General features: G+C 38.7%; 2 protein-coding genes across 6 annotated transcripts in view; one reads left to right on the forward strand and one right to left on the reverse strand.

Annotated features, from left to right (window-relative positions):
• Positions 1 to 21948, reverse strand: part of gabrb3 (gamma-aminobutyric acid type A receptor subunit beta3) — a 44172-nt gene extending 22224 nt beyond the window's left edge. For 2 of the 4 annotated variants that reach the window (XM_055221243.1, XM_033965150.2), the window contains exons 1-3: positions 21562 to 21948; positions 2242 to 2289; positions 59 to 150 (exon numbers count right to left, since the gene is read on the reverse strand). In XM_055221243.1, coding sequence (XP_055077218.1) covers positions 59 to 150; positions 2242 to 2289; positions 21562 to 21659 — 238 coding nt within the window. In that variant the 5' untranslated portion in view covers positions 21660 to 21948. Of the gene's footprint in view, positions 1 to 58; positions 151 to 268; positions 706 to 2241; positions 2290 to 21561 lie in introns of those variants that run through there. The other 2 variants (XM_055221244.1, XM_055221242.1) reach the window with 2 other exon arrangements.
• On the forward strand, positions 3041 to 26149 carry gabra5 (gamma-aminobutyric acid type A receptor subunit alpha5). Of its 2 annotated transcripts, none has more exons than XM_033965151.2 (10): positions 3041 to 3477; positions 4406 to 4493; positions 5203 to 5327; positions 8751 to 8818; positions 8938 to 9158; positions 13110 to 13192; positions 19906 to 20049; positions 22846 to 22998; positions 23205 to 23416; positions 23776 to 26149. In XM_033965151.2, exons 2-10 carry the CDS (start codon positions 4408 to 4410, stop codon positions 24064 to 24066), a joined length of 1383 nt encoding a protein of 460 aa, XP_033821042.1. In that variant the 5' UTR covers positions 3041 to 3477; positions 4406 to 4407; the 3' UTR covers positions 24067 to 26149. The 2 variants fall into 2 exon arrangements, with proteins under 2 accessions (XP_033821042.1, XP_033821043.1); XM_033965152.2 differs by lacking the exon at positions 3041 to 3477 and adding an exon at positions 3495 to 3618.
• Positions 26150 to 26430: the final 281 nt, after the last annotated feature.

The following is a 26430-nucleotide window of genomic DNA, read 5'->3' on the forward strand; positions in this document are numbered from 1 at the left end:
AACTTTGCGAGGACACTTTTGGGTGGGACACATCAAGTAAAGAGGAACCTTTGCTTACCTCCAAAGTCTGGCCGAAGTCTAATATCGTAGCCCTTCAACAATTTATCTACCGTCTCTTTGACAAAGGACATGTTCCCGGGCTCGTTAACGCTGGAAAACAAACAAAAAAGAACACTTAGACCATTTTTTTGACGACAAGACCCACTTTTGCGCTTGGAAAAAAACAAAACAAAAAACTCCCCAGACGCCGGACCCCGCCACCTCTCACCTCTGGGCGCAACACATCACAGACACCACCAGCGCCACAGAAAGTGCGTCCCACAGCCCCGATCCCCCGTGCCTCCAGCCCGGCATCCCCCCTTTGTCTGTGCGCGCGTCTGAGTGCCGCTGGAGCCGCTATCCAGAGTTCAACAAATGCGCAAATGGAGAAGCTCCGGTCCTGACGCGCACCGCTAAATCAGGTGAGACGGTTCCTTCCACATGGTGCCTTGCTCTAGTGCAGCGGACTCTCTGAACATGCTTCATCGGGCAGAGACGACAGTGCGTTTACTTGTGTGGCAGGAGGGAGAGGAGCTCAGGGAAACTCTGCCGAGGACCTCAAGCTACCCACTGGTCCCGTATCTCCATCCTCTTTAGCTTTTAGATTGCATTAGTCTGTATTTCTCCATGACAGCCGCTTTTCTTTTTTGTCACACGCCCTTCTGTAAGCTCTCTACAGCACTTTACAGCAAAGAGAGATCCACAGGTCCACGGCAGGTGTGTGCGCATGCGTAAAACCACTTTCCGGAGTAAAGCATTCAACTTTTTCTTCCTGAGTTTTTATTGAAGGATTGTGTGAGGTATTGTATTTAAGGGGAGTTTTTTTCTATGATAATTCGTAATATCAGTAGTCTGTTGAGCCTTTTTATAACTCGTATGTCGATCATTACTACTTTGCTTTAGTGCTGGGACTAACTTTTCATTATCCACAGTGTATGCCTACACTGTGGATAATGAAAACCAATCATTTTCTTGCAGCAAACTATGAAACTATTAGGTGGTAGTCTTGAGATAGCCTACTCTTCACGCTGCAGGAAACACCACATTTTCTCTCAACACATTTTAATCTTTACAGACTTTTTATCCCTAGTATTAAAGTATTAAACGTGAGCTATGATGAATTCCTCCCTACATATACTCAGGTCTCACCACAGAGCACAAGTTCAAATGGTTAACTCAGTGGAAGCGGTAGGATATGAGGTGGTCTGAGGTCATCATAAGACATATTGAGAGACACTTGACTTGCTGCTGGAGGGAGACACAGTCATGTTGTATTTGGCCCTTGTCAAACCAGAGGCGTTCCTGTGTCACTTAAAGTCCTCATGCTGCTGCTCATCTCTGCTCTGATAGTCTACGCCACTGCACAGTGCATTATTCACATGTTCAACACACATATCTGGACTGGCAGTTTTGCACCAGTGAATGAAAATACTGCTTGTTTTAAGTGTATAATGGAAGGAAATGGATAGTAATTGTATCTGCAATTAAAAGGCAGTTGTATGAGATCCATGACACTGAAATAAGAAATGCAATGTAGCCTGATAAGAATAGAATAATGAGTGAATAGAGGTTTGCAAAACATCAATCCTGTTGTTTTTAAGATATACACAATTGGAATATCGGGTGTATCACTCACACACAAAGAAAATCTAAAAATGCTGTTGAAATTAGCTGATAAAAACGACTCTTGTCTTTCAAACATGAGTATGAAGTGATATTTCTGCACTTCTGTGTGTAATTTTAGTTATTTCAAATTGATCTGAATGCTTAAACCTCAACTAATAATTTAGCCCATTTCGATTGTCAAAATATCTTTTGATTATCATACTCAGAATACTCAAAAAAGATGTACATTTTGTGTCACTAGGGCCCACATGTATGGCATAACTATCTGAACGATAATGGTCTGTTTTCTATCACTTTAAAAACAGGTATATTTACCCTACACGTTGTCTGTGGTGGTTAACATTACCGTATATTCTGTGTATATTCTGTTTGAATAGTCAGATCTTAAATATACATCAAGATGGAGGATTTGGCTAATACATATTGTGTTTTCTTCAGCCACTATGAAGTCTAATCTACAGCAACTTTTTAGCTCTATTTTGGTTTTGATTGCACAAAATACAGAAATAAAAAGTGTTTGTCTTTATTGTTCTGTTAAACAACTAATATAATGTCAATCAGGCACAAAACTCTTACCTTGTATCGTAGATTGCGTACAGCTTTTTATTACCATCAACTGCATTCCTGCAAGAAAACAGAGGAAACATGTTTAGTTTGTATGACTCCACATAAATGTATAAGTTGCATTACAGCCAAAGTCCATAAAGATGCTGCTAAGGACAAAATTCTGAGCAAGATTAATGATAGCGAGAGACAGTGGAATGGCCTTAATGGTGTTGTGCTGAATGATGAAACGTGCTGCGTGTGTGCTTCTTCTATGACAGACTTTGAGAGCTGGAATGATAAAGAAAGATGGAGAATTTGGAGGTTACTGTCCCATTTAAGTCACAAAACACACCCTGAACCATTCACCATGTCGACAAACAGCATCATTTGGTTTAGCTCAAAAACTACTACTACATACAAACTACTTATCCATCCGCCCTGTACCAAATGGTAGATGTTCTCCCAAGAGATCCTTCTTTCCAAAGCCAATTGACAAAAAAAAGCAGCTATATTTTCTGAAACCTATCTGCTCTCATGTGCTGTCGGGTGTTCTCTACTGACCCCTTGTGGCTGAACTTAACCGTGGCCCTATCTCGCAGTGGAACACCATTTCACAATCACTAGGATATCTTCTGGAAACAACCCACTTGAATTCTCGCTCTCTTCCTCTCCTCTTTTCCTGCTACTCTGTATTGTGGTGTCTCAGATGTGTGCGTATTTGCTGAGACCCCTCTTATGGCGCTCTTTATAACTACTATGGACCACTTTTCACTCTCCTCCTCCACCCCCTCCCATCTGTGCGCCTCTCCTCCGCTCCATCGCTGCTCTTGGATCTTCTTGGCTGCGTGACCACGGGCTGCACGCTGCTCTGTAAGACAATTCGCACTATTTGGATACTCCCTCGGATTTGTTCTCCTTGTGATTTCTTGCTAAGCTTGCTGGCTGCCTCCTTTGAGACTTGTTTAAATAGGATGTTCGGTCAGCACAAGTGTGGGGAATTGCTTTTTAAACCCCCTACACAACCTTTTAATCGTTTTGGGCTCAAATAAAGCTCGCTGACAGTGAATTTAGCCGTGCGTCTTTTTCCGATGCGCGATCACTGATGGAGGAGCCGTCCCTCACGTTTGATGCCGAGAGGAACTAGGTGTCATTAGTGGAGGAGAAGAAAACCCGCGGAGCTGCGAGAGGAGAAGCAGCAGGAGGAGGAGGAGGAGGAGGAGGAGGAGGAGGAGGAGGAGAGAAGTTAGCGCAACGTCTTCTTGTGTGGTAAGCTTTCGACGCTTGTGCAGTAGAGCGGTATGGTACGGTACAGTGGCGAGATGCGCTGGGACGTGTGGGCAACGCAGTGGAGTGGAGTGCATCTAGATAGACTGCATTGAGGAGACGAGGGGAGAAAAGACAAGAGAGGTGGGCTATTCACGCTTTTCTGGCGGTAATAAATGAGATCTGAGTCATGAAATGAGGGGGATGCGGTGCAGATCTGCGTTCACTTTAGCGAGGCACCGCGGGGATTTACTGTGCTGCTGCCGGTTTGGGCACATGTGGACTGGGACAATTATTATAGGAGCCCGGTGGTGATGTAGACGGATGCAGGTAGAGTTTGCAGGGTCCTAGCCCAAGTCTGGAAGCCATGTTCTTTGGTTAACTTAAGGCCAGGGGAGCACAGTTTAATTTATTTTTCTTTAATTCAACTGTGTCTGTTTGGAACAAGTTATCTAAGTATGGAAGGGTTCAAATTGTTCATATAATGGTGTTATGGAGGCTGTGTTTTTTGTTTTACACATTGAAGTCTCTACAGTTTGATTGATGCATTATTGATTATTTGTTAAATAAGGCTGATACAAAAAGCCTTAAGTGGTTTTATTTTTTTCCTCAGTCAAGTAGTTTACACTTTGCCTACAAGCTTACATATTCTTAAATCTATTCTGTAATGCGATTGGTGTATCACATATCTTTTTAAAACAGCCTTATTGAAGCCCTCTAAGTCTGACTTTGTAGTATGCCTTTCTCACATTTTCTAAACTTTGCTTCTATGGTTAATCCGTGGCTATCTTAAAAGGGCAGACAGTGACTCTGGAAAGACCCCTCAACTGCATTTTAATAGCGCTACTTAATTTCATGCATAGACAGTCAGTGTAATTCAATCGAGCTCATTCTTGTATCAGATTTTCAAAGTGGTGGTGTCTGCTTTCAGGGATGGACAATGGAAAGAGCCTCTACGCCGTTACAATGAGACGAGTGTGGATCTGTGCGCTGCTTTTGAGCATCACCTGCCGATTGAGGTAAGAACTGACACCTGCCACCAGCCTGCACCAAAGTCCTCCATAGACCAGGACTAACCAGGACATAGCACCGGGACTAGAAAAGGATTTAAAACTGAAGCAGGACTTACTCAAGACCGAGACAAATCTTAACCTTAAATCAGAACTGAACCTTCATATCCGTGCGTCAAACGGGGCTAAATAAGAAAAGGACTTAAAAAAACATTTAAACCTGGTTGAAGTCTGACTAAACAAGGACTCAAGCAGGAATTCTAACCAAGTCTTCTATACTAGGTCTTATCCAAAGCAGGCATTAATGTGTATTGTTTCTATAAATGGAAGAAAACATATTGAATTGAACTGAATCAAATCCAGTTCCAAATGAGAACTCCCTAAAGACTAAACCAGATCTAAAACAATCGAAAAAATGTCTCCCATAAGTTGTAATTTCATTTGAAATCTCACAAAATCTCTCTTACAAAAGCCTCGCGTGGGTGCCACGAGAAGAAGCCCACGGGTACCACAAATGGGACCCATTCCACAGTTTGACAACACCCTCTTACAGGTTTAATGGTCTGTCGTTTAAAACATAAACACCATTCCGTTATTAGACTGTATCTTTTATTATATACACTTTATGGCTTCGTCCTTGAGTCCAAAGTCGTTATCGTTGCCAACCTCTCTTTTTCCCTCCCTCTCTTTCTCTCCTCTTTCTTTGTGTCTTGTGCAGCCTCTCGCAGGATCTAGCAGGAAGTGCCAGTGAGGCCGAGCTCAATAACAACATTACCATATTCACTCGCATCCTGGATGGACTGTTGGATGGGTACGACAACCGACTCCGCCCCGGACTGGGAGGTAAATGCCCCAGAAAGAAAGAACGCATAGGTTGTTTTCAGCATTTAGTATCCGATGATGTCAGTATGTTTCCGTTTCTATTCCAGTAGTTTATCAATTATAATATGGTATTTTTCACAAGAAATACAGAGGAAAAATGTTCAATCTAATTATTATTTATAAAAGAAAGGTCCATTATTCCAAAATCTTGCGATAAAAATCAATTGAAGATGGCGAGACAATAGAACGTTGTTATCAAAACACAATTATTTCAATACGGATTCTATGGTGTGTGTATATATAAAAAAATCTCACAAAATCTGCTGACCCATATAAACAATAGTCACTTTGCCTGCCTCTTATCTCTATTGAACTCTACAGGCCTCCATAGAATGCTGTGATGCCAGCTCAAACCAAGCAAAACAGTTACATCTAAAACACTGGGGTAATTAGCACTGCTCCATTTATGCCCAGAGGTAAGAACACATTGTGCTGGGCTAAAAATGTAAAAACTCTGAGGTGAAGGTTGTATGTTAAGCTATAGGCGAAACAGACAGAGTTTGTGTGGTTAGATGACGTCACAACGATGTAAAGGTCTACTCGTGGGTTTCAGCTTCCTGTTATAGGTGACATTTTGAGGACTATATACTGTTTTGTTTTGTTGCAATTTGTTCATTATTCTGAAACTCATGGAAAACTTGAAACACAGCCACAATATATAGTGTGTGGAAGGACATCTGGCTTAAACTTTTGATAACAGATAAAATAACTAAATATGCAAATGTAATAATAATACCTAAGAAGAGAGAGAAGAAACTGCATATGTTTTTATATAATATGGCTTGTTAGGACTCTTTCTGTCAGATTATTTGTGAACAACTTTAATCAGTAGCAAATCTGTCCGTATTTCTAAGTTTAGCAAGTTTTGTTTATGGTCTGGATGAGATGTTTCTGATGTCACATTTTTGTATTCCATTTATGGTCCTTTTAGACATCAGAATAAGGAAACTGCAGTTGTGTTTTAAAATGATACGGCATCAAAATGTCTGTCCAGTTTGACCTGTAATCTTATTTTCACCTTCCCCAAACCCCTCTCATAAGACCAAAGATGACACGTATTATCATCACACCCATAAGTCCATATGTAGAACAATGCTCCCTGCCCTCATTTATTTAGCAGTGGGTCTAAATTTATCTCGGCCTGTGACAAAGACATGATCACCTGTCGGGATCTCCTAAAGATGATTTAACGTTACCATGGTGACCACATCTGCAGCCACGACCTTGAAGGAGCCATTTTTCCTCTCTATTTAACACCGACTCAATTGTTCCCAGTTTGAAAAGGGCACAAACTTGTGAGCCCTCGACATAAAGAGGGATACAGCTTTGTAATGTCTGTAACATTAACAGGGGGTATGGCGGAGTTAGTTTTCCTCTGACATTTTGCTGTGTACGGCGGTGTGTGGGTGCATTGCTTGTCCTGCAGATGTTTGTCCTTTGGGGCTGACAGCTCTCTCTGGTGCAGGACGTTAGGAATGAGCTATGAATGCAAAACACATTTACAATGGACTTAAGCCTCCTCTGGATCGGGACAGACCATAAATAACTCACCACCGTAAAGAAAGGAAAAATACAAACCAGAAAGTGCCAACAAAAGAACATGTTTTACTTTTGAGTAAGTCAAGTTAAGGTGGCAAGAATTATTAGATTTTATTTACAAGTATAACAAAAATCTCCTTTAATGGGATGATGACTTCTAATCAAAAAGCTGTGACTATCAATTACATAGTCACTCTCACTTTTTTATCATGTTAAAGCTGCAATTGCAAACTTTTCAAACTGTGGAAGCAGAATGCAGGCGCTTAAATCTGCTCAGATAATTCCTAGCGCTCACAAACCCTCACTGTTGCTCTTTCTTTTAGATTCGCAATCCATAAAAATACTTAAGAGGACATATTGTGCTGTGTCTGCTATATAGTTATAATGTATGACAGCCGTGGATCATTCTGCCATAATTTGGATATTTTAAGTTGCAATTTTGTTCTAAAATGATTAAAAGAAACTGACTTCTGCATTAGAAAACTGCACTGCCCAATGGGAGTGGACATCATCTTAAGCATCATCACAACTAAGAGTGGGCCCCTCCGATGGCCAGCTGCAGATCACACTAGTGAGCAGCAGATTTTTTATTTTTTTCATTTGTACTAAAATGACTATGCAGTGCTGCCGTATCCTGCTTGTATCACCGATTAAGAAAATAAAATTGGAGAATGAACTAAGCACAGAGAAGTGGGTGTGTACCAGGGGCGGTGAAAACGGGAGTATATACGGGAGAATATGAACAAATCACTCCAGATGAAACGTGGAGAGTGTAAATAGTGAAGGGCAATAACTATAAGATCATAAAAGCTCTGAAAAGTTGATTTTGCATAATAGTTTTACTTAAATGGTTTTACATTATACTGTGTATACTCTATGGTGGAAAAAAAACAAACCTAAATTCACTAATTTACAAAAATAAAGTCAGGTACATAGACCAGAGTCTCCTAAGATTTGCTGCTTGCAATATTTGTCAGAAAACGCTCTGAAACTATTCCTCACTGCCCAAATCCAGTATTTCTGGTCTTTTTTAATGGTATCAGCGGCTGAGCAGTGAAGGGTCATTAATCATCAGCACTGTGTATCTCTCTCATTTTCTTAAGAGCGCTGCTTTGTGTGCAATATTTGTGCATCCTACACAGAAGAGGAAAAGGCATAATGTAATACAAGTCATTTGTAGAGTTTGTGTCTGCTCATCCTCTGCTCCGTGCTTTTGAGGGAGAGTAGCTGCTGGACAGTGAGCCATTAATTACATTCATTTAGTGTTGTCATTATTAAGAAACATTGTGATTTTTACAATAGTCAAAAGTATTGAAAAAGACAAAAAAAAACTAAATCCTTTACCAACTTTCATACATGCTGTCTTTACATGACATCTGTGTATATACAGTTTTTCTTTTTCTGAATGCTGTAAAACAGAGGTGTCCAAACTCTTTTCATCGAGGGCCACATCTTGAAAAATATTTGACATGGAGGGCCAGTGGTCAATACAGTGGATAATTCAGATGAGTGCATTTAACATAGTTTTGACTTCATACTTTAAATAAGGCTTGGAATATTAATATTAGGTCTGTGTGACAGTGCAGTGTGATGTTATTTAGGTTATATTTGTAGAATTACTCAAATTTGCCATAAAAAGTACTGATTATGATCAGTTGGGTCAGTTCAACTGAAGTCCTGAATAAAAATTAGTCACACAGGGCCACATTCAGCCCCCGGGCCATAGTTTGGACACCCCTGCTGTAAAAGGTAATATTTGACATTATTTGTTTCTTAATTTTGTGGTCCAGACTGAAGCTGGACCACTTTATTTAACTAAAATGTAAATTTTTTCATGTTTTACAGAAAAAGTGACAGAAATCAAGACAAATATCTTTGTCACCAGTTTTGGTCCAGTATCTGACACTGAAATGGTAGGAGGCTTCTTTAATATTTGCTTTCTGAATAAATGTTACCGCCATTATTACATCTACAAATAAACAAAAAGTGTTTAAATCTTACAAGTAAAAATATCTGTGGGTTTGTCTCATAGGAGTACACCATAGACGTGTTCTTTCGTCAGAGCTGGAAAGATGAGCGTCTGTGCTTTAAGGGCCCCATGAAGCAGCTTGCTCTCAACAATCTACTGGCCAGTAACATTTGGACCCCCGACACCTTCTTTCTCAATGGGAAAAAGTCCATTGCTCATAATATGACCACTCCCAACAAGCTCTTGAGACTGAATGAGGACGGGACGCTGCTGTACACCATGAGGTAATCACAGCTTTTACACTATGGAAACGTTTCAAAATAATGAAAGAATGGGCTGCTTTTTATGCCATCTCATTCAATAGGGCATAGGTTCCTTTTATATTCTATAGTAATCCTTTTTTTTTTTTTTAAACAAAGTTTGTAACGTAAAGCTCTTAGAGAGTTGATATAGAGGCAGCTGGTAATTGTAACTGTAAAAATGTCTTTGCTAGGGATATACTGACAAAAACATTGTCCCAATAACAACAATCAGACAATATTTTAACAATCTGTGTCAAATGCATTCTATCCCCATAAACTTAAAACATAAGGCAGAAGGTTTAACATCTTCTGTGTCAGCACAAGGCAATCGCACAAACATGATTCACTGACTTGTTATTAGAGCTGTAAAATTACAATTTCAAGTTTGTGGACTCATCAGAATCATAGTACACCTCAGCCTTTGTGGATTTCCTTTGTAAGTAAGTACTTACTAATCGATACTACAACCAGTAAACACACAATAAAAACATTAGGACAAAACTGGACCTTTTGTTGAATAGGTCTGGAAAGGTCTATACTACAAGGACTAGTGTAAAATCACATGGTAATATGAAAATACTATTTATTTTGTGAGAAACATCTATAATCTATTATCTATTATTTGTATCAAGTATAAAGTCTTTCCCTTGGTGTCGAAATCTGAAAATACTATCATGCCATCCCTACAGTGATGTCATCTGAACCTTTAGTAGTACACATTTACTGTTTGGTACACTAGCCCACATGCTTTGACACCATGTTGCACAAAATGGAGGGTTGAGCGTTTCACATTGACATCAGTCACTGTTAAACATGTCTACGCGTCGCCGAAACCTTTACTTTGCTCCGTGGGTGCGTGACCTTTTCCTGCTTATTACCGCGTCTCCTCTCAATCACACTCCAGTTAAATGTTTCAACCTCACAGCTCCAATAGCACCCCCCAGTCACTCCCGCCGCTGAACTCCTCTGTGTGGGACGGACCCTCCCTGAGCTCAGGCGCATCAGGAAAACAGTGTAGTGTCCATTGTATAAAAGTGATCTCAATATTTTATGGAAGTGCTTTTTGTTCACAAGGTTTAGGGCAGTTATTGTAATCATCAAAAGTACAGCTCAAAATCCACAATATGAAACACTAGACTTCGCAAAAAATCCATATGAAGTATTTTGCATCTAATACGGTACTATTGTAAAAGTAGTAGTAGCAGCAGTAGTTAAAGGTGCACTATGGAACTTTCTGGAGGAGGGTCTGCCACCTGCTTTGCTGCATGTCGATATTATTGCTTTACCTGGAAAGTTCCACAGTATAGATTAAACTGTACATCTGCATAAATACAAACAAGTGATACCACCAGGTCAAGTTACATGTCAGATGAGAGTAGAGGTCAGTAATGGAATAAATGCAAGATACATTTAGGTTTATCACCGTCACCATAGTGCGGAACATTCTAGACAAATCAGTAAAATCTCCATGGAGACAAGCAAGTAGCGGACACCCTCCAGTAAGTTACATACCTTTAATTAGTTGCAGTAGTTTTGTCAAATATTTGTACATTTTTTATACTAATAGGCCATTTGAGACCCAAACTATATATGAAGTTTAATACTGTGCTGGCTCTAACTGTAATATATCAAATTGTTTAAAATTAGAATATATTTGTATAGAATGTGTATTGAAATAAGAGATTTTTGCAGTGAATTCAGCTGCCTTCTTTCACTGTTATTTCAATGCTGTGTCATATCTTATCAGCGTCTTCAAAATCAAATATTCACACAAGATGCTAGAGGAAATGCACTGTCAAAAAACGTCTATTGATCTCTAAATTGTTACAAATCTACCGCACTGCAAGCCATTAAAGCTAGCACGCTGTGGTCGCTAATGGGAACCGAGTTATTAGAGAAACATTTTATGCATGCATTACTTTACCACTATGGGACTTTCACAGCACAAGCCCTGGCCATTGTACCATGGAATTGAGTGAGAAAAAGGAATGAGTTTCGATCCAAGATACATTTATAAACTCCATTTTAAGCAGTTGCACGTTGGTGAAACCAGTGTAATTTGTTGAAACATCCAGAAGATCGTGTCTATGTAAAACAATATGATTTCAGCTTTAGGCGGTCGTTTGTCTTGTCATCTCTCTCTGTCCTTATTGGCTGCTATGATTTATTAAGGAGCATGTAAAAAGCATTCACCTTCACTAATTAATGCTGCTCAGATAGTGCCTGTACTCTAAGGAGCCCACCTTCAAAACATCTGCTGATACTAAATAAGCATTGTGCTGATGTGAACAATGTCCATAAACACTAGACAGAGGTGGAGACGTAAACAAATCTGGCACTGAAGTAAATGTATTGTTACTTTAAAATAATAAAAAAAATGCGTGATTTATAACGCTACAGATCTATCTATTCGTAGTACTGCAACTGCTACTAATAATAAAACTGTTAAATAGCTCTAATCAAGGCTCCTCGAGGGAATAGTACTGAAGTGAGAATGCTAGATTACTGTGTTGTCCACTTCTTCTGATATAGAAGCTGCAGAGGACAGAACCAGAAACTCTGCCTAATTTGATTATGACACCAATTGCCCACAAGAGGGAGCATTCCACCCAAACTGCCCATAGCAGTAAAAGGCTGATGGTACAGGATAACACATTACTCTTGAATAAATTGTACGTCATAATAGTCGTGTATGGAGGATAATGGCTTGTGTCTATGTCTATGTGTTACCCCATAGAGTAATCCTGCTCTGGATGTGTGGTGGGGAGTGGGGCAGAGACAGAGGGGCAGATGGCATCACTCACAAATCCCTCAGAAGAACTGCATGCAATCTTATGAGCACTTTCTCTCACCAGTAAACACATCCCATGGACGTATCAAATTCAAAATAGTACACTTTTAAGTTTCCTTCTTCTTTATAATAGAGGTACAATGTTCCATAATAGTGTATCTATCTTGCATTTAGTCAGTGTTAGTGTGGACATCTTCTATCCATAAATATCACCTATAACTTGATCTTGTCATGTGATTTGCTTGTGTCCATGGATATAGATACCATTAAATGCGATACTGTGGAACATTCCAGGTAAAGCAATAACCATCTTAAATTATTGCCACAATTTCTTCATAAAAATTACAAGACAGGACAAATTTTCATAATGCAAAAATGATAATAAATAAATACAGTATATGTACAGTAAGGCTTTTTTTTTTTCTTTTGAATTTTCAACCTACACAATTAAACAAGTGAAGTCAATAAATTTTTTTCTAAATCAAAATATATCGCTATGTTTAAAGTGTGTTTGAATAGTATGCTGTGCTGTGCTGTTACTCTCATTCAAGATTCAACAGCAAATTACTACTTCCCAAAATAAATATGGATATAAATCAATAAATAAAATGTCTTAAATGGTGATATAATGGTGAAATAAACATCTGTAATACCAGTATCACTCCACAGAAATAGAGTAAGTGCACAGATGCTGCCAGCAGAGGGCCCCCTAACACAAACCTGTGAACCTGCCTCAGCTTATCCCACAAGACTGACACATTTATTTTGTTTTCTCCCAAATCAAGTAGATGGCAGTCTTACCTCGTTAAAATATTTGGTCACTTTTCTAAACTCCCCCTTCCCCCCTCCGTTGCTTATTGCTCATTTGTGGGGTAAATTGCACTTTAGCCTGTCGTTACGGTAATGAAGACAAACTACTATATTCGGAGCTCTGTGGCTGCACACTAAATTGAGCACATGTAAATGAAACAAATGAGTTATAATCAGGGGAAATACCAGTTTGAGGCAGTGATCATGTTCCTAATGGAGACGATTATAGTGCCTCATTGAGTTCATACAGGATAGTTTATGTTACAGTTTTGTACTGTTAATAGTTCATTTTAATGTTGTGTGAAGTAATTGAGATTTGTTCTGTTTTTCAGGCTAACCATCTCAGCAGAGTGCCCCATGCAACTGGAGGATTTCCCTATGGATGCCCATGCCTGTCCGCTTAAGTTTGGGAGTTGTGAGTGAATTTTACCTTTATCAAGAATAAATCATATTTGATACAACATGACTTGTAAAAGAAAAAAGAAAAAAATAAGGAAGCAGACAAGTTTTCAGTGCATGAATTCACTTTCAGTGCATATTCACACGTTTGAACTTTTTGATATTAAGGCCCATTATAGCATTGAGGTATTCCTCAAAATAAAGTGAACATATAAGTGACTCTTCAAAATCATAATAAACTGAAATACATTAGAAGGTTTTATAATACATTAATTGATTGGACTAATCCTTTCCGGACTCCTCATCCAGTATTTTTTTCTAGATTGAACCAGATACTAGGGCCAAACAAGTAATCAAATAAAAGTTGCAGTTTGCACAATTGTCACATTGCATTGGCTGAAATTATTTTGGTACATTACATTTATATCTTCATTTAAATGTTAGTGCTTCTGCATGTTTTTAAAATGTGCACTGTGAACTAAAACCTAAAACAAGTTGTAAATCTTGATGCAACTGCAATTTGCAAATTCTATTTTTTCCCTGAAATTCTGTGGCCCTTGGTATTGTTTCACCACAATGTGCACAGCCTGCATTGCACCATGACACAATGGTAATAGATGTTTGCAGTTTGACTAATGATATATCAAAGAGGACCAGATCAGGAAGTGCTGTACATTTGGTCATCTGAAATTAACAAGAGGTCCCATCATAACCTGTTTAAAGACTTTCGGTCAGTGTTGTTCTGTGTTATTGTGGCCAGTGATGTGAACATAATGAAAGTCAAGTAATTACCCCGTAAACGTCCTCTATGCTATGGTTCACCTTGTCCAGTGCTGCTGGATGTGTGTCCCTCAGGTGTGGGGCGGACAGCAGAGGAGCAGCCTGTGACACTGTGCTCCTGATTAAACTATTCATCATTATGTCAGCTCCACTCTGCTGCATTCTCCTCTGCACCACATCAGACAGGAAATACACACCTATAGGACACTGAGGTAACACCTGCTATATATGGGGCCCCAATAGTGTTTGTAAATAATTTAGACTGGAAATGACCCCTGGAGAAGGTTAAGACCAAATACCGACCTTTTAATTATGGAGCGTAATTTAATAATGGATAATAAATAAAAGTTTTGTTTATGTCTTTACTTCCTCATAAGCTCTTCTCCCCATGAACCATCTATTTGAACTATTTGAGCAATACTTCCTTGTTGTATTTGTGCTTTCAATATGCTCACTGTACTGAATTGTCAATATAAAATGTGCCTTTGCAACTGATCAACTTCCTAAACTTCCCTACAGTACTCATGACACCTCCAGCTTGGTCCTTCTTAACCTTTTTTGCCTATAGCTGCCCTGCGTCATCAGAGGTTATAATAGACTTGAATGGACAATACCACCACAAAATAAAACTGCTTCTCTTACAACTTTCTTGTAAGAGTTGTGGTGAGCTATTTGTGTGTCCAGAGCTCTTGAGGTTGACTGACAGGAGTTTGGCTGCCAGTGTGTGTCTACAGACGTTATGTCCACCTCCACCCCATTCAAACATAGGCAATGTTGGTGAAGTGTCAATACTGTCTAATCAATGTTAAGGAAATCAGCAGTTTTCATCTAAATACGTCTCATTTACTATTTACTGTAAAATTGCTAGTATTTCTGTAAGTAAAGTAGTTAGTACTCTAGTTTCTCTAATTAACTCATTATGAAACTATTTACTCCCACACACCTACGTTTAGTGTCCAGCTTTCCCTCTGCCTTCTAAGCTAGTTAACTTTCCTGTCAGTGTGGGACTAAAATACCTGGGGAGCTCCTGTACCGCCAGCTTAAGATTAGCTGGAGGTCCTCCTTGTGACGTACTGATGGCTATCTCTGACTGAGCTGCAGGAGAGCGGCCTGGAGCCAGTGGACATACACTAAAGCAAAGGCTGTGCATTTAAAGGGCACAAGTCACTTATCATTGCAAGTTACATTATTCAAATGATTATCAGATTTTTTTGTCAATTTTCCTTTTCCTTTTATTTGCCTATAAATAAACAGGGCAGTTCTATCACTTGACACTTCTCATAGCTCCTAGATTTTTTTTCTCTCATACTTTCAGTCACTTCTTGCCACATTCACTGTTGGATCACATTTGAGCCAGACAAAATAAATGTGTTGTTGTTGCTTTATTACGAATTAGTCTATACACAAAACGTGCAATTTTTTAAGCTTAACTTTATGTGAGCAGAATTTTAGCTTTGTCTGCACTTTTTCCGTTAGGCATAAAAATAACTTATAATAATAACTTATTATGTACAGTTTCTGTCAGTTCTACATTAATTGTGAATATTTACATGTTTTGGCAGTGAAAACACATATCCAAAGTGAAATAACTAAACATGAAAAAGAAATGACTCCATGTTGGCTTCACATAGACTTTCACATAGATTCTCTGCCCTTAAGGGTAAAGCACTTGTCCAGTGCTACACAGCCACTCCCACTGAACTCAGAGCATCTCACAGCCATGAGCGATAAGATCAGAGATGGAGTCTGGGATTTGGAGTCCAGCCAAGTTGATGAGAGATCAAACTCCTTCACATCAATTAGACAGTGCTTAAAATACAAAGGTCATTAAATACGTCAGAGAGTTTTTATCTGTATAACAGTGCAATGGAGGACAGTGCATTGAGGCTTGTGGGACTGTATGAAAATATTTGACTCTGTTAACATGCTCATTATATAACTTTATTTTACATACCAAACTATGAAAATCTTTCATCTAAACTCTCTGAGTGAAGCCTGCAAATCTTATTACCACGGCAGGCCCGAGTGTGCATTGGAGTTTCAAAGGGGTGCAAACATAATGCACTTCCATTAAGTGGCATTATTTTAGGTGCCTGAAATAAGGCTCCAAATGTTTTTAATTGAAGTTGCAATACACCACTGTAGCCCTGGGTCTGTACTACGCCTTAGTTTTTTGTTCCTCTCTCATCATGTGTGACTTATCACTGAGTGACTTTTTTGTTCATTCATTCATTTGGCCAATGTATAGTCTCAGGGCTGTCACACATTCATTCACAAGGGAACATTTTAGAGTCACCATTTTATCAGTTCACATGTTTTTAATGGTGGAACAACACAGTGTATGAACATTAAAACTCAACTCTCAAGATATTGGTCTTGCTTGAGATAATTACACCTCCCATATTATCTCTGAGAGCACTAGCCAGTGGGTCATACAAAATTACAGTGATTAGTTATCAGTGCATATCCATTATACACTATTATTATGGTTGCCAGATATTTACCAGATCCTCCATAGTTTCTCAAATTATTTACCCTGAATTTGAGAAAAAACAGAATGCATTCTGTCATATTAAAAATGAATCCCACCTTTCTGAGCATACCCCTGTTAAATACTGTCCCATGGAGTTTCCTGTTTCCTGTTCGCTGCGCCTGCATTAACCCTGGCTAATCCGTTGACCTAATGGACAGCACTCAGCACGAGCTGGGGCTTTAGGCTGTGTCAGAGCGGCCCTGTGCCGTGTTAATCACCTCTGTGCTCTTCAGCCGCAACAAACGTCTCACTGCTCACTCACAGTGGGCTACACCAGATTAAAGTTAGATACTGTATGTCAGACATGAAAATACAAATATATAATATACAATATACCACCTGTGTATAGACACGCAACCGTTTATTCAACAATTATCTAAAACGTCTCTGTTTAGCACAGACTAACGTCCCACTGCTCATTCACAGTATGTCAAACAGATACACCTGTGAATAGCAGTGTTGTCAACCTTTTTTGTCTTAACATTACCCTAAGCATAGTCTCACACTCCAGTACCACCTATATTGTGTACAGTGTTTCTTTAGTAATCATACATTTGAGAGAGAAAGGTTAATCTGTAAACTTCACTATTACTTAGCATAAATTTGGACCTTGCAATGGATTTTAAAATCTTAAAAGCTTAATACCGGTATGGGCAAATAGCTGTTACAGGTCACAAAAAACAAACAAATATCGGCTATCGGTATAGTCTAAAAAATATATCGGCCCATCCCTAGTTTTAATAATATTGATGCCCAAAATGATCCTACTGAATCACTGTTAAGGATGTAAAAAGTACTACAAAGAATATCAATGATTTAATTTCATGTTTCTTTTGAATCTGAAATCATTCCATGTACCCCTGGTTTGGAAACACTGGTGAATAAACATGGACAACTACTCTGTTAAGCACAGACAGGCATAAATGACTAGGAATGCTAAGGTTACATATAACTAGTTAAGCATAAGTAAGAAATGTGCATAACTTAATCCTAAAGGGGTGTTTTGTAGTTGTTCTGACCAAGTGTTAAACCAAATCCAAACTGCTCTATGTGTCAGTATTTTCACCATGTCTATAACAAAATGACAGAACTAAACCATGTCCAGACTAGAACTACCTGAAGGAAGGACAAAAACATCAAGACAATGAACCTGAAAATAAACAAACACTGAAACTATGATCCAAACACAGATGCCTGTACACCACCAGTATTGTGCTTCTCAAAGCATGTTACATTCCTCAGACACAAAAGTGGTGGTGTGTGACACTTCTGTAGCATTTATGTGGTGTTTGCCAAAGGACACAACAACAATATACATTTCCAGTATCAAGGATCAAACCCTCAACCTTGTGGTTATTTTAACACATTTCTCTAACAAATGACTCCCTGTTGTTTTACTGTACATGTTTGCTCAATATTCAGTTTCACCCTGTCACAACATTTGTGCAATCACAACTAAAACAATCTTCCATTTAAATCAAATTATGTAAATTACGCAGAAGAGACAGCACAAAAGCATGTGTTTTTTAATTGTGCGCAGCTATGTTCTGAAATAATTTACATATTATTCATGCAACAAATGTTTCTTGAGTCAAAGAAGCAAAAGCCTGCTGCTGCTGTCAGCTGTTCATAGAGCTGTGAGACAATGTAGTGTGTTGCAGTGTAATCCAGACTAGTTGACTGGGGTCACTCTAAATTGCAGTGGAGCCTCTAACACTGGATTAATGCTGTTGTTTGATTGGACAGCACTCTGCAATACAACACAACTACACATTCACCACTACAATAAATGAAAAGTAGTATTTTATTTGTGTTATTTTACAAAGACAGGCCCTCAAAGAAATGCATTAATGTATTATATTTACAGTGACACTTGTAACTAATCCTGACTCTTCCATAAGCAACACATTAATCTGCCAAAGGCTTTTCTACCACAGTATTAGCATTCACACATGCGGCGCATGGTCAGCAACATCTGTATATTGTGATTACATGAGGCCCAAACAGCAGCGCTCTTAGCACTGACACCAACTTAATCTGGGTGTAATGAAGCAAAGTGGGGGAAAGGTCAAGTGTTGTGTCACTGCTAACACCACCGCTATTTAGCTTTAGCAACAGAGACCCCCCAGCTATATGGGGAGTGTACCTATGATCCCATGGGTCTATATCCCCACAGCCCTGTTTTCTCACATTTAAAACATATTTTAAGTAAATCCATGACCCTCACCCTGGTCCTAACCTTTACTCTACGACACACACACTGGGCTGTGGGAACATAGAGCTAACCCTCTTATATGATGTCATGTAAACATTTTGACCATGGTTGGATTGACGCCATGTGTCAGACTTTATGCATTGCTCTCATTTAGGAGGTCGACACCCAAAATCTTGTGTGTTATTATTAATGGTTGCAATTATTGGCATGATGAAATGTATCAAAGTCACATCTCTTAACCTCTGCTGAACTGCCATCCAAAACATAACAGTAAGTTGCATATTTTATTGCAAATTCTTAAACCTTTTACAAAGCCAATAAGCAGTGAGTTGGCGACTCACTCTAACCTGTGCTAAATGCAGCCATTTTATTAACCACTAGTTAATGGCACTTGATGGAGTTCACCCCTGGTTTATATTATTCATGTTCATTCAGTCATGTAACCACTAGGGCTGTAGGCTGTTTATTCCATTAACTGGTAGATGGAGTCTTAGTCGACCAAAACAAATGTTAGTTGACTATTTATTTCATTTAGAGTTTAAAGATTTATATTTATATATGCGACAGCAGCAGAAAGGAGTAAATATATGGTGTGGGTTAACTGATGATTTGGGAGTTTATTTACCTTTTAACATGAAATAATAGATTTTGCATGAACTCATGTACAGTTGTAGTCATAATAGTATAGATAGATGAATAGATTGTTTTTGACACACCCTCTTTTAGTTGACTGTAGTCTGTTGACAGGTCTTCTCTTTAGTCGACCAAGAATTTCTTTAGTCGACCACAGCCCTAGTAATAATTTATTTATTTTTTATGATTTTTTAAGGCAGTGACTGTAGCTTGTCAAATAAAGACATGTGGTATATAATGATGGAAAGCCATTCACTTGGAATTTGTTGACAGCGGTTTTGCTATAACAATAACCATATTATTTTATGACAAATCGTTGACCCACTTGTGCAGACGACTTTGTCATTTCACTTTTCCCACTGAGATATATACAATGATTTTACAACTGTTTTAAAATATATTATAGCTGTTAATTTTTTGGCTATTACATTACACTGCTCAACAGCTGACAGCTTATTTAGTATTGACCCACCTGTCTGCCATCTAGTGACAAATAAATAAAATAATTAACTTTATCCAGTTCTGTCAAAGTGACTTAGAATCTTTAACAAATATGCTTTGCTCACAGATGCGTACCCAGTCTCTGAGGTGGTCTACATTTGGACGGACGGAGCTGCAAAGTCTGTGGTGGTGGCAGAGGAGGGGTCTCGCCTCAACCAGTACCATCTGATCGGACAGACAGCTGGGACAGAGGACATATACACCAGCAGAGGTGCACCAGTACTCTCACACAACCGCTGTCGCACTGTAGCGTAGCAATATTATTTTATTGTAAATACTCAGAAAGAACTAAGTCTCCTCCCCATATATCAGTTTACATTCAATCCACAAACCAGTTCCTTCACTCTATGGTGTGAGAAGCTGTTACCGTAGCCACAGCTGCCCTGGGGCTGACGGCCTCTTCAACAACCTTCAAATGATCACTCACACACTTCATTCATAGCGATATCAATAACGCACATTATAACGCACAAATATTTCTGATTTGTAAAAGCTTCACTTGAATGTCATTAGAGTTTTCCTTCCCTTGCTGCAGTTCTGTCCTGTCCTGCACTCTTCCTTGTCCCCTCCTAAGCCCTGATATTCCCCCCGTCATCACACTGTGTCCCATCCCGAGATGCTGTGCGAAGGAAATGTTTTCAAATCAAGCTGGATAGAGACAATGAATGAGGATTTGAGGAGGCCTCCCACACATCGCCAGCTGTCTAAAGTCGAGATGGAAGAGAGAAAAAAATCACTCATCTGCGGTCTGAGCCATTGGGCCTGTAGAGTTAATCCACCCATCGCAGTTGTGCTTTTACCGAGTGACGTCACTGTGCTCCTATTGGTCGGTTACAGGCGACACGTGGGGCCTGGGCGGCATCTGCTTAATTCTGTTATGTAAAGAACTATGATAATACATTCGCACTGGGACCTTATGAGTATATGACTGGGGAGGCCCTCTATCTGTAATTCATACTGGGATATGGCTTTATCCCATATCAGCCAGGAATAGACTGGATAATGTACAAGAACTAAACATTATAGCATGCTGCTTTAAAACCTCAGCTGACCAGAGTAAATCCACTCGTTCTGCACATTCAATCCACTAGAAAGGCTCAACAAGTTGCACTGTAGGATTCAGTGTTATATTTTAAATACGTGATATCATTAAAACGCCCTCCAAATGGCTCTCCAATACAGTCCTCCAAACAAATGTTCTTCTAATTGAAATTTGATTTTAATTACTCAAAATAATTTATATAGTTGTGATATTAAGTTCTAAAGGTGTCTTTTAAAACATTATTTTGGTAAGTTGATCAACTTTTATATTTGTAATTTCTCCTGATATTAGACTAACTATAAACCAAGTGCAAAAATAGTTCCTTAAACAGTAAAAGTTTATTGTTTTGACACCTATTATTCAAAATGGTATGTTTTAGAAAAGAACATTTTAATTTGTATTGCATTTTAGCAGCAGGTTCAATGTCTCAGTGGAGGTGGGTGGACCAAGCTAACATGGCCTTAATTAGCATTACTAATCTGAGGTACAAACCCTCCTTAACAAGCCAGGAATAGATCAAGCTCGCGCTCACACCAGCTATACCTGGCCTTTGACCTCTGCAGGTTGAGCTGGAGCGAATGACAATATGGCCATAGGAAGTGAACAGAAATGCTAAGCTAGCAGTGGTACTTCACACACTATGGATAAAGAATCAACAGATGGTCAAGAACATGGACTTACCAGTTGACTAGCATAGCAGCGTTGTTCTCCGCTATGAAGGGAAGCTCCCCACACACGCTCCAAAAGCCCAGCAGTAAAATCCACCACAGCCGCCGCATCTTTCCTCAGGATAGTCCCAAGAGTCCCATCCAGGTTTGGGGCAGGCCCTCAGAATTGGCACCACAGATCAAAGCAGCTGACCATTCGCCCTGAGAGAGCGGCTGTCCGTCGCATTAAGGACATGTTGCTTTAGTCCCAAACAGAAAATCCCAAATAAAGTTTTCCTCTGCAGTGCCCAGGGTCAGCCCCCCTCCGCTCCGATCATCTGTGCACCTGTAATCAGCAAGGGTTCTGCTCCTGTTTTTAGTGATTCCAGCAAAAGGATGTATGTCCCCAATCAAGCGTGGCCTGGCCTGACATAATGGGACGAGGAAAGAGGCAGAGACAGAGCGGGAGGGAGAGAGAGCTACAGGATGCAGATTGTGACAAGGGATTAGTGAGACAGAAAAATCGGATTTTGCCAGGAGAAAGCAGCAGTCATCTGTGGATTTTCTATAGTTTATCAGGACTCCACAGCTCTACAGGATTTTTGAGTAAAAATCCTTCAAATGCAATCTTCACTTGGTTAACAAGATATATACATATATATATATAAAATATATATATATATATATATATATATATATATATATATATATATATATATATATATATATATATATATAAAATATATATATATATATAATATATATATATATATATATATATATATATATATATATATATATATATATATATATATATATATATATATATATATATATATATATATATATATAAACTGGTTTATATATATATATATATATATATATATATATATATATATATATATATATATAATAAACCAGTTTTTACATATTTTGGGCATTCACATTTTGTGTCAATAAAGTTGTTGGGTTTGTTATTTGCAATGATAGTTAAAAGACAAAAACAACTTGCTACAATGTAGGTTAAGTATATCTGTTAATACTGACTACACTGTGTATTCTTCTAAGCTGTGGTTCCCAATCTGTGGCTCATGTGCAACTAGTGGTACACCAGCTCCCTCACATGGTACATGTGCATCACTGTTTTGTCATTCACATCACATTTAATTGTATTAGAGGACTCTTCATTATCCCAATCATTTTTGGCATGATATGGCATTATCTAGGATTGACACTGTGTATATGTGGAATCAATGTATATATTATTTGGGTGTATACATTAATGCATATTTTAAATAACATCTCTCTCTGTCTTCAGGGCAGTACACAGTGATGATGGCTCATTTCTACCTGAAGAGGAAGATCGGTTACTTTGTGATCCAAACCTACATGCCCTGCTTCATGACTGTCATTCTGTCCCAGGTCTCTTTTTGGCTCAACCGTGAGTCTGTCCCGGCACGCACAGTCTTTGGTCAGTCTTTTACTATTCATGTCTTTACAATGATTTTGTGAATGTGCCTGAGAGTTCCTAGAAACAGTGACGGGAGCACAGAGAGGATAGCCGCTAATGCTAATGCTTGCATGTATATCCTGATGTTATAATGCGCTGTAATGTGTTGGGCTTTAATCTGAGAGAGTGGAGACCAGAGGAAGCCTGACCCACTTCCCCTGCTGTAGGTGTGACCACTGTGCTGACCATGACCACTCTGAGCATCAGCGCTCGGAACTCCCTTCCCAAAGTGGCCTACGCTACAGCCATGGACTGGTTCATTGCGGTGTGTTACGCTTTTGTCTTCTCTGCACTCATCGAGTTTGCCACAGTCAACTACTTCACAAAGAGGAGCTGGGCCTGGGACGGCAAGAAGGCCATGGAGGCACAGCAGCCCAAGGTACATCCTGATGACGATTCATGTGCCATGAAAGTGAAAGCTTCAACATGACATAAAAGAGAACATAAACACATATCATAACGAGCATAAAATAACTAGAGGATAGTAAATACTAATGTCTGTTAGTGTGAAGATTTTCTTGAGAAAAGAGGTCTATTTTATATACATACACATCACGACTGGTCCAGTTTAACCTCTCTACTTCCATGCTACAAGTGTTGTAAAAAAAACTGACCGTTGAGGGCTGCACAACTGTGTGTCCAGTGACTGTGGGCTTTACATTGTCAGGTCCAAAGTTCTTGGTGTTTCAGTCCAGCCTCTAATGACTTAGGTAATATAATATGTAACTTTCTCCACAGAAAAAGGACCATCTGGCTTTGTCAAAGAAACCCAACAACACCTGTTCGACTGGAGTGAACTACACAGCCAACCTGACAAAAGACGCCTCCATCTCCACCATCTCCAACAGCACAGCAGTTCAGCTCAAACCCACCGAGTCCAAGGCCCCTGACCCCAAAAAAACTTACAACAGCGTCAGCAAGATCGACAAGATGTCCCGGATAGTGTTCCCCGTCCTGTTTGGGACCTTCAACCTGGTCTACTGGGCCACATATCTGAACCGGGAGCCCGTCATCAAAGGAGCTGTTTAAAATGCAGCTTATACGCAATCAGAATTCAATCTGGTGCCAAGCACTTACAGTAGACATAGAGTTTTATAGGAACTGTCTGTTTCATTGCATGTGTAATGCTCTGAGAAATGTCACCATTGTTTGCCTTGAGTTTGTATATTTAACTAATTCTGTTTAATCCACTAAAAATAGGTTCAACAAATTAATGATTTACAACCCCATATGTGACAAAGTTGGAATATTGATTGAAATGTTGTAAAAAAGAGAACACAATGCTTTGTAAATTTACTCGTAGCTTTTCTAGAATTTGTGTTTGCACCTCAACTGTTTCACATGTGAAACTATGACATAGAAATTATACCATGATTCTTCATATAATTTCAACACTTTCTTTCATTGTGAGTAACTTGAGCATTGGAAATTTACATATCATTGCATCCTGTTTCTCTGCTTCTTAGCATCTTGGCATTTGGTATTTACATTTTTTTAAACAATTGGTTAGATTGTACAGCGAGGCCAAATGCTATGCAAAACACTAAAACTCAAGCTTAAACTCAACCCCGGCTTTGATCTTTGTATCATGTACTTGTAACTTATGTGTTTTTGTACAAATTTGAGGCTGGAGGTCGGGCTGTGCTTGGACCGTGGCATGTGGGACTTTCTCGTCAAAAGCAGCAGAAATAAGAAAATAGCCATGCTTAAAATGTGTTGCCTTCAGAGTGTGAGAACTCATTATGAATGCACTGAAATCTCCAGCAATTACTTTTTTCAGAAGCCAATTCATAATCTATATTCCCTTTTTATTGTACAACAGCTAGGATACCATGTTATTTTATATTGATGGATAATAAGGGACTGTATGTATGTAATTTAATGTATATAGGACCATCAATCACCATAAGGCCAGTAAGTTTTGATTCTGTCTCGCAAATGCAGCCACAGTGTAACTCAGTCTAGTGCTTCATTGATGGATGTTGAGACATGAGTATTATCGCTTGAGCTTTCGCAGATTTGATGGTAAATGTTATGTTTTTTACTAGTAGTTTGATTTAGAATTTTGTTTTTATAAGCTTTGATGAAAATACAGTATTTATTTGACATACTTTTGTTTTTGTATAATGAAACTGTACTTCTATCCTCAGAAACATTTGTAACAATTTACATCCATGTATCATTTTAAAAACTGCATGTATTATTTTGACAGGAAAAACATGATAGTGCTCAAGGCTAGCAATTCTGTAGCTTACTTTATCTTAGCATAAAGCAAATGTCTGTATGGATGTCATAGACCCTTTTATGGGCCACTTTTAGTGTGTGACACATTTTAGGTGAGATAATTAACATTTGCCACCAGAAACCACATTGTGCATGAAGAGTAACCACACTTCTTTTGTTGATAAATATTGTGTTGCCTTTTGTTAATTTTGGCAAGAATCCATGTAACTACAACATTTCTCCTTGCAGACCAGAGGTGGATGATTGTGAGATTCCAGATTATTAGCTCAGTTCAGGTTACTTAAAAATATGTTTGTGTTATGTTCAAAAGTGTAAAGTCTTTTAGGTTAAATAAGTACAAAATGGGAGTTACAATGGAAAATGTATCATTTTGGTTTAAAATGATAACGATAAGGCACTGGTCTGATAGTTTCAGTTTGCTCCCTTGTACAAATTAATGGGAAAGAGGGCTACTTTGTATACTAATTATTATGCTAAGCTAAAGTGACTTGCTAGCTTTTGTTGTGTTGAGTCTACTTTAAAATGTACTTCAGACCCGCATGATATTTTCAATAAAATAGCTTACCTTGAACTTAACCCTCTCTCTCCATGGCCTGCCACTATTTATACAACGTTATAGTGTCCTGGCATTAATACATTGGTTTGATTTTATGAACGAGCTGTCTTAAATGCAATTATCTAAAGCAATAATGCCCATTTGAATGATAACTTCTGTTTTTAGAGTCAGTATTATAACTTTTTCATGAGAAGTCCAACTTGGTGATTGTCTTTTCTATGTACTCATTAGACAGTATTGAGTTAATACATTTTTCTCTACATTGTTTCTGCATACTAGACTTCAAATAAAGCTTTATCATCATTTCTCTTCACTGTGAAATGAGTTCTTTGAAAGCAAGTGGAAAGGATTTGCAATATAGGCAAAAAAGTACTTGCCAGTTACATGTGAGTAAAACTGCAGTAGAACATCCATCCATCCATTTTATTATTAAAGTTATTAAACGTAATAGATGTAGTAATTGTGCAAGTAATTGGACTAATAATATTGATAACTGTAATGGTAGTACTAAAATTAACAAGTACTTTTTGTTTAAGTAAACAAAGGTTATAGTAGTGAAACAGGTTTTAGTAGTAGCATGAATAGTCAGCCCT

The sequence above is a fragment of the Periophthalmus magnuspinnatus genome, chromosome 4, assembly GCF_009829125.3.
Source record: "Periophthalmus magnuspinnatus isolate fPerMag1 chromosome 4, fPerMag1.2.pri, whole genome shotgun sequence".
Lineage (NCBI taxonomy): Eukaryota > Metazoa > Chordata > Actinopteri > Gobiiformes > Gobiidae > Periophthalmus > Periophthalmus magnuspinnatus.